This window comes from Endocarpon pusillum (genome assembly GCF_000464535.1).
Source record: "Endocarpon pusillum Z07020 unplaced genomic scaffold scaffold13, whole genome shotgun sequence".
Classification (NCBI taxonomy): Eukaryota; Fungi; Ascomycota; class Eurotiomycetes; order Verrucariales; family Verrucariaceae; genus Endocarpon; species Endocarpon pusillum.
This window is the reverse complement of record NW_006913658.1, coordinates 29,941-39,125: the sequence shown is the minus strand read 5'-3', so window position 1 is coordinate 39,125 and position 9,185 is coordinate 29,941. Positions and strand designations below refer to the sequence as shown.

Here is a 9,185-nt window from a genome sequence, read left to right as displayed (position 1 = left end):
CTTTATGAATAATAGTTACTTTATAACACTTTACTTTCTAATATAAATCTTTAGACTTAAGCATATTAGATTATAAGTAGTTATAATACTTTATATAGCTGAAAGCAGATTCTTTAGTATTAGGGGTTTTTATTAGTTAGAGGAGCAGAGCCTGTGTCCCCTAGCTTTATTAGTGTCTATATCTTTACTTTTACTTATACCACGTTTATAACTATTATAAGTAGGTATAGCTAAGTATAAATGACTATAATAGTTTATATCTTGACTAAGGAACAGATTTATCTTCTTTTCTAACCAAAAATTCACTTATCCTAAGTTAAAGACTTTTATAAAGATGTCTTATCTATTATTTTTCTTAGTAACTTATAATTAATATTAGAGAAAATTAATTAAGAGAAACATTATTAAGAATTAAGAAGCTAGTTAGAAGATAAGCAACCCTTATTTAATTACCTAATAAAATAGTAAGACCTTAAGTCACTTAAATTAGAGAAAACAAGTAATAAATAATTAATAATAAATAAAGACTTATCTTATAAAGTGGTTAAGGCGCTTCTAAAAGAGGACTAATATAGCTTACCTTTAGAAGAGCTAATCTATATTAGAAAAGCATGTCTTAAGAGAATTTATATAAAAGAATAAGCAAGCTAACCTAGAGTCTTTAAGAGTAATATTAAGAGAAGAAACCAAGGTGCCTTAAAGCAAATACAACTCTAAAGACTAAACCTTAAAGATAGTCTCAAAATTAGTTTAGCTACTTCTAATAAATAACTAATAGTTAGGTTACTAGCAAAGGAATTCCTTTAGCATAAAAGATAATTATTAAAGCTAATAGCTAAGAAGCAAGAATTTCTAGACGCCTTTAAGATACCTTATAAATTAATCTTAATACTTCCTTAATTATTACTTATATTACTTAGCAAAGAGATAGTATTTATAAAGATAAAGTCTATATTAAGTAATATATCAAAATATTCTAACCCCTTTTTATAATTATTATATATAAAAGGGTTATAAACTATAGATTTAAAAGGTTTTTTAAGGAAAAAAGCTATAATATATAATATATTAGCATATTTTATAAGAGTATAATATATTATATTATATTTAGTAAATATTATCTACTTTTTAATAATAAAGGTAATATAAAATTAGATAGCTTTTTAAATATAAATATAAGAGTTAAAAAGTAAGGAATAAAAAAGAGTTGCCTTTTTTATTTAAATTAATATAGGTTCTAAAGAAATATAAGAATATCTAAAGAGTTATTTACTTAAATTATACTTTAGTAGACTTTTAAAAATATAAGTTATATAGCTTAAGGTTCTCTTTAGCTATAAATAATAAATCTAAGGTACTTATATAATATAAGAAAGAAATTAAGCAAAAGAAGCTAGATTTCTTTTAAGAGATTGAGTAACTAAAGCTAATTCCTATAAAGACGCTCTTAAAAAGAAAGACTAAAGTAATAATAATTATTATATCTAACTTATTAAAGTTAAAAACTATTATTATACTTAGCTTATTAAAGGCAAAGCTATTCTTTAGTTTAAGGATATTAAATAAAGCCGCCTTATTACTAATTAAAACTTAATCTAGTATAAGTAAGGATAAGAAAGCTACTATAGCTTCTAAGATAGCTACTCGCCTTTTACCTTTAAAATGCAAAGCCTTATTAGATAAAAGATAAGACCAAAAGTATTAGTATACTAATATAAACTATATAAATATAATATAATAAGATAAAGAGTAGATAAAAGACGCTCTTTAATAAGCAGAAAATAATTAGTAATTAAGTAAAATAAAAGTTTAGAGAATTAAAATAAACATATATATTAAGATAATATAAGTAATAATTATCATTTAAAACACGCAAGCCTAAAACTATATTCTAAGGGTTACTAAATATAATATTAATTAAGAGATATAAGGAAATCTAGTATTTAACTTAATAATAAAATAAAATAGAGTCTTATAAAGAATTATAAAATAATATAAGTTAATCTAACTAATAATAACTCAAAACATTTACTAATTAATTAGATAGCTAAATAAATTAGTAATAAATATAACTAACTTAGAAGTAAAAGACAATATTAATATAACTAATAATACTAATAATATCTTAATTAATAAGGTAATTATAAATAAAGAAGGCCTTAATAATAAATAAAAAGAACTAAAAAGCAAGTCACCCTTTAAGATGCTTATATATTTTAATAATAGTAATAATAAAGATAATAATAAAGCTAGGCCCTTAGGTATTAATAAAGAGACATCTAATCTTAATAATAAGCTAGATATAAAATTATTAAAGAAGTCAAGCTTAAACTTAAGTCTATTAAAGATAGCTCTAACATTAAGTAAGGCTTGCTAGAGCAATTATTTATACAGGTTAGGCTATAATAGATAGCTTATTAAGATAGACAAAAAAGACAAGAGTAAAGCAAAAGCCTAAAGACTCTTATATATAAATACTAATTTTATATATAGAGCTACCTTTCTTTAGTTTTTTAGGTTTAGAACGCCTAAGCAACTCTAGGCATCTAGAATTAAGATTTTTTTTTTCTTATATATAATCTTATAAAGACGTATTAATATATAATAAAGTCATCTAATATAGCTTTATAAATTACTATAAGGCTAACTAAGAGCTATCTTATAACATTTATAATTAATAAAAAGCTATTTATTTTAAGAAGAATAACAATATCCGCCTTATTAGTATTAATACGCCTAGCCAGAAGAGAGGCATACTAAGTTCATGAATAAGTTCGCATATATTAAGGGACTGCCCTTAGACTGTCTTTTTCTTTTTCAACAAGGACGCCGACTTCTTCAGAGGAGGGAGGTTGTCATGCCCATGGCATGCCCTGACCAAGACGCCTCAGCAGATGCGCCTCAAAGGCGACTACTAAATGTTAGTAGTATTTAGTTAGTTAGTCGCCTCAGAGGCACTTAGTCGCCTCAGAGGCAGATAGAGAATAGACACACTCCACTCATGCACTGACTTCAGACGGATTATCGCCTTCATACGCATCTGGCCTACAGGTGCACTACAAATAGTTTGTAAGTGCCACATAACTAATTAATATTCCAGGAAGCTGTAAAGCGAGACTATATCGTAGTTGAAATGAAATTAAGCCCTTTATATTTGTGAAATCAAAGGCTGATTGAGCAGTCACGGCTCAGCAAGCAGAAAAAAATTTCAGTCAGTGTAGCCTGTAAGAAGACCGCATGAGAAGAAAGCGAAATCTAACTAGTCTCTTTAGAGGGTTTCAGTACTCCGGCGGCCCGGCTCTTTGTGATCACCCTAGAGTAGTAAATTAGGCCAGGGCACTAAGGTACAAGTTCATTAAATGGCGGTGTGCTGAAGTTGGTAGTTTCAAAATGCGATAGAAATACTCTGTACAAAAATGCTAAGCTAAATCCTTTGCATAACTTAAAGGGGTTCACCTACATTAGAGCATCTGAAAAACTTTTTTGGTATTTAATTATTTAATGTGGCCTTAAGCCCTTAATAGTCCGCCTTAATTACTTAAAGCAGCAGCTAATACAGGCTCTGCTACTGTCAAAGGTATTAAAGTTCATTTTAATAGGCTGATCGCTAACCCGGCCAAGATTAGTTAAGAAAACACGCCCCTTAAAGAAGGGCTATTTGCTCTGAGACTTGATGTGATTCACAAGTTATAGGAATAGGCATGACTATTTCTATATATAGTAAGTCAAATGTTATCTAGGAGACTAGAAATCATTTTTATTTTTATATATTGTGCTCTTTGCTCCTTACTCTAATAATTTACTCATCTACTCTTCCTATAGTATAGCATCTGTATAATATTGTTCCTATTTTAGCTTATACCTTTGAAAGTGTAAACAATTTATAAACTCCCTTCTAAAACTAGACTAATAGCTCTTTAATAGCTTTTGCCTTATCTGTAATTAGCTGTATTACTACTAACCTATATAGCCCCTTCTCCGGGTCTATAAACTATACTCACGTTAGTTTAAAGGCATATTCCTATATATTATAGTCTATTTATAAACTTACTTATCTGATATTAGGCAGACCTGCCTAAAGCATTATACTCTTGCTAAATCACCTGTCATACCCATCTAATAATACTAAATCGCCTAAGCTCTAACTCTTAGTACTACTAAGCAGAACATTAGCCCCTAGCTCAATATCAAATTATTTACTATTCTCTAAGAATTTCTACAGAGCCTCCTTACTCTCTGGCGTAAGCTAAGGCCAAAACAACTCCTCTTACGACTTATACTTCTTTAATAACCTCTCATCCTGTCACAGAACCGCTTACATGAATTTGAAAAAATCCTGCACTAACTCAAACGACCCATTGCCACCTAGACAGTCTGTCAGGCTATTGTTGAGGTCAAAGTCCTTACCCAGCGATATATATTTCCCGTCTTAGTTCCACGTACTCATCTTAGCAATCCGCCCAGCCATGCAGGGTTTCGTGCGCGGCTAGAACATTACATTAGTCAGGCCTAAAGGACTCTATATATGTAAAGACATATAGTCTTCGAGGGAAAGGCTTGTTGCCTATTCGATAAGCTTGCCCGCCTAGTTAGTGCCAAGGCTATACATCTAAGCAGTACTAGGCTCGAAGAATAAAGGGTGGTTAGCGGGGGTTTCGATTATAAGGCCGGAACTAGGGGTTTTATTACAGGAGGTGCGCTATACATTAAGAATAAGGGAGAGTTGCTTATAAGCAAGGCTAGAGGAGTGGGTTAGAAGATAGCTGTAGTAATATACAGAATATAGATTAGCAACTAAGAATACAAGTATATTATAGGGTCAGGTACCAGAGGGTTATCAGGTTCTGTCTTAGTCTAAGGGTAGATTGGTTAGTTATAAGATTAATAAAGTTAGAGATAATAAGGATAGCAGCTAAGTTAGGGAGCAAACAAGTAACGTCTTTATTAGAGGTAAAGAGGCTGTCCTTAACACATTAGAGGACCGCAATAATAGTGAATAATTTAATATAAGAGGCGATTATTATAATAGTTTCCGGCTTAAGGAGCTTGCTAGCATTTTTGACACTAACAGACTACACGCTCATAGCCTTAGTATAAGTGAAACTTTCTATATCCACACGTATAAGGCAGGCTCAGTCGGACTGTTATGACCTGGGAAATAGATTAGTGCTAGACAAATATACCAGTTATATTAGCCGTAAGAAGGACGACACTAAGGAGTATGTTAGCGTCTATTGCAGATTCATAGGCGGCTTCAAAGGGTGCTATAATAAGCATGAGAGAGAGATAAACAGATGCCAGCAGTAATATACTACGTTAAGAGCTATAATAGGTGTCGCGGGGCTGCTTACTAGCATTCAGATCGAGTCGATATAACAAGACTTTATGTATTGCTCGTCTATAAGTGGGTTGAGGTAACAAGCCTCTAGGTGTGGCTGGTTTATAAGTATAATTATCGGTATCTGTAAGCGGAATATGTTAGGAACGATATATTTATTTAACCGAAAGTCTTAGCACATACAAACAAAATTTAGCTGTGCACTACTTAATAGGAAGAAGCCCACTTTAAAAAATGGTAAAAGAGTAGTCAAAGTATATTTAAAGTTTATTTAACTATAAGATTACTTAAAATATAGCAGAATATATAGCTAAGGCATCTGTAATCTAATAAGATTTTATTATTTATAACGTTATTTGTTAAAAATATAGTCTTCTTATAGTTAAAATATGCCTCTCTAATTATATCAAGTGTGTATTTAATAGAATAATTATTATTCTTACTAATAGTACTTAGCCTATATTTTTTATTATCCCTTCTGGACCTCCTCCTCAGTATCCTCCTCCTCAGTATCCTCCTCCTCAGTATCCTTCTTCTCGTTATCCTTCATGATATCCTCCTTGATATCCCCCTCGATATCCTCCTCCTCAAAGTCCGCAAGGTTCTGTTTAGTTCACTGCCGGCTTTGATAGACGTAATCCACTTATCAGAAACTCAACACCAAGGGCCAGCTGTTGAGTTAGGGCAAGATACAAGTGCCAGCAAGGTCTATAAGCAATTTTAAGCAATTTTTACGCGTTTTCGTACGTGGGGAGCTATTCCTATATCCCACTGCAATTCTGCCCCGCGGCGCCAGCAATTCGAGGGTAGCGCCTAGGATTCGCAACACTTTCGCAATGCACAATACCGCAGCGTCACGCTCACTCATAATATCGCTTCCTCGAAATGCGAGGTGGCCTAGTCCCGATAGCCTCTGACAGGGTGTATTTCATGCTATGCCCACCAACGGTATTAGCCGTAACGTCTGAAAATTGTAAATAAATCTGCTTTTTCAATGCGCCTGAAAATCCGGCCCCCCCGAGCAAATCTAAGTCGGCCCTACGCACTCCCGCTAGGATGTATACCAAGCCGAAGCCCTTGCCCACGGGGAGGCTGTGATATATAACGCAGGCAAGGGCAGCAAACGCCGTAAAAACCGGCTGTAAAGCAATGATGACGTATAGACCAGGTTTGGCATTGAGGATCTGTACGAAAGAATTGACCACTTGAATATTAGCCGGAGGCGCGTACTTGAGGCTGTCGGACCCTGCGAGGTCGAGGGCGAAGTCTCGCATGTGTATTGCGCAGGCCCACCACGCGGTGGCTACAGCTGTCGCATACGAGGATCTGAGCCAGGGAGACTGGTTGCGAGACTTGGCGAATTTGCCGAGACTATGAACGAGCACCGGAAGTGTGTCTAGCCAGAAGGGCCAGAGTCGGTCTTGCCGCAGAAACTCCGATTTCGTTACTGCAGTGGTGTCGTTGCAGTTGCCGGAATCTAGCTTTACACCACCGCTTGATGTGATGTTACACTTGCCCCAGCACTTCCGACGTCGAATGTTGAACAACAGTGCGTTCTCACGGAACGGCTTAAACCGTGTTTGGTCGTCCATGCCCACGTTTGAGAGAGCAGGGCCTTGTCCTTTGAAGGGAAAAGACCCCAGGAGATAATACACCCCATCGGTGTCCTGAGGTATTCCTGGAAGGGCACCGAATTCATTTTCTGTGTCAAATAGAGAGAATGAGTGAAGGTCTTTCTCAGAGAGGGTCTCGTTCAAAAAACCAACATCCGCTCTCAGCGACTCTGTTGATTGGTTGTAGGTGGCAACGAATGCGTTAACTGACGCTTCCACCGTCCAGGTCTCGTTGCCTGTCATCTCGCTTTGCATTCCTTCAAGATAGTCTGGCATAGAAATGTCGAGAGCAGCAGCCTCACCATCACCAAGCAGAAGTAGGTTGAATCCCTAAGCAGCCGGAAACTTTGGAGGCCAGTTGGAATCATCGGAGGCGGCGGTCCTGAAGCCAGTCGCCGAACTCATCATCAAATAGATGGAGTTGTTCATTGTCGCAAATTCCCCAGGGCGGGATAGTTCAAGCCGTACTCGGCGGTCGATTTAGGGGTGATTCTACGCGAGCTGACCCCACCCAAGAAAGCCTTGTATCCAACACTCAAGGCGATCGGCATCGCCAACATCAGGACCAGGACTGTCCTCCACCTCAAGTCGAGTTTGCTGGCAAAAAGATCACTAGTCAAGATGGCGCTATAGTTTTGGAGGGTGGATCGCCCCCATGCAGCCTCCGCTATCAGGAAAGATCTCGGCAGCAGATGCATCTTCATGCATAGGTTCATCCCGGTCAACAAGGCTCCAATGACGATTATCTGCTTCTGGAGACCAAGATAGGCTGCAAATCCTACTTCAGGTTTGATTGCAAGGACAGCCACGACGAGGCAGAGTAGAGAAACGACCAGCTCAATTACGTAGATCCTATGGAAAAGCCGAGGTTTCCCGGCGATGCCACATTGAAGATGATGTGATGGATGATTCCTTGGAGGTGAATGACCGCTAGGAGGTGGATGCCCATTTGGAGGAGTTCGACCATGTGGAGCTGTCTGAGTGGGTGATCTTGGGATGAGTGGTATGGAGTGGTCACTTCCCGTAGTAGAGTTATTGGTAAACATGTCGACGCCTTGGAGACCAATCAACAAGGATGCTAAACGTTTGTCTTGTATTTTGCAATCTCAGTGAACAAGGAACAAGCTGAGTAAGGATGAAGAGACTTTGGAGGGCGGAAAGGCTGATCGATGATGATGAGGTCCTCCATCGTGTTTTTGATTTCTCTTATCATTTCTCAAAAGCAGGGCTCGACTGACGATGTTGGGAGGGGTTGAGACTCAGAGGCCAAATATTAATAGAAGACAGCAGTAACCGCAGAATACATTGGGGCGTGTCCTCGTTACGGTCTCTGAGAAAAAATGCAATAAGGCTGCAGAAAAAACGGAGGAAAGGAGTATCACATTATTGACAATGGCGTTAGACTGGGGTGATGATTCGCCCTCATACGAGACATTTCATTGGCCCCCACTTCAGGTTGTAGATCGGCTGATGAGGAGACCAAGCAGGATGCTTGACCTTGGTGGTGTGAGCCGTTTGAGGCTGCTCGCTCTTGTTGGCAAACACGTGGATACGAGATTCAAAGGGGCCAGCGGCAGTGATGAGCGAAAGTCTTGCGAAAATTTGGAGGGTGTGCGGAGTTGCTGGCGCCGCGTTGTCAAACAGCAACAGCTCTTGTAATCTTTTCTATGCATCAAAACCAGATGTGATATATGTCAGAATCCCTGCGTATATGATACGTATCTGTTACGTATTAGCATGATGGTACAAGGGTCCCCGCATGCAAAACGCACGAAACGCTCTTGTAAGTGTTACGCCCTGTTATTTATGGCAGTGAGCATTGCTATACGAATTGAACGCCAAATGCTGTTTCTGAGCTGTTACAGTAATGCGCTTCTATAGCTATTAGTATGAGCAAATGCTCCTCTTGATAGGAGTGACTCAATCAAGTGAATTGGCACCTCCGTATGCTGTTTGCTACTACTTCTAACAATATATAGCAAAATGATGTTGAGACTCTCCTGATTCTAATGATATAATAAATAGTAATACAGATCTTTATTGGTAGAGATAGCTTTCTACATAGTAAATTCTACTTCTTCAAAAAGAATCTTTTATATATAGAATCTATATCAAAAGAGTCAGAAGAAGCTCAGCATTATTTTGATACCTTGTTTATATGATATAGACTTGTGGTTGATCCTCAAGAGCTGTTTCTTTTTGAGAACGCGGCGCTAGCAATACTCAATATAACG

At 36.8% G+C, this 9,185-nt stretch overlaps 1 protein-coding gene across 1 annotated transcript; it reads right to left on the bottom strand.

Annotated features, from left to right (window-relative positions):
• Positions 1 to 5,807: 5,807 nt before the first annotated feature.
• On the bottom strand, positions 5,808 to 7,227 carry EPUS_09067 (uncharacterized protein; the record flags this gene model as incomplete). Its single annotated transcript, XM_007789763.1, has 2 exons — positions 5,808 to 5,942; positions 6,385 to 7,227. The coding sequence occupies 2 exons, from the start codon at positions 7,225 to 7,227 to the stop codon at positions 5,808 to 5,810; spliced, it is 978 nt and encodes a 325-aa protein (XP_007787953.1).
• Between the last annotated feature and the right edge of the window lie 1,958 nt (positions 7,228 to 9,185).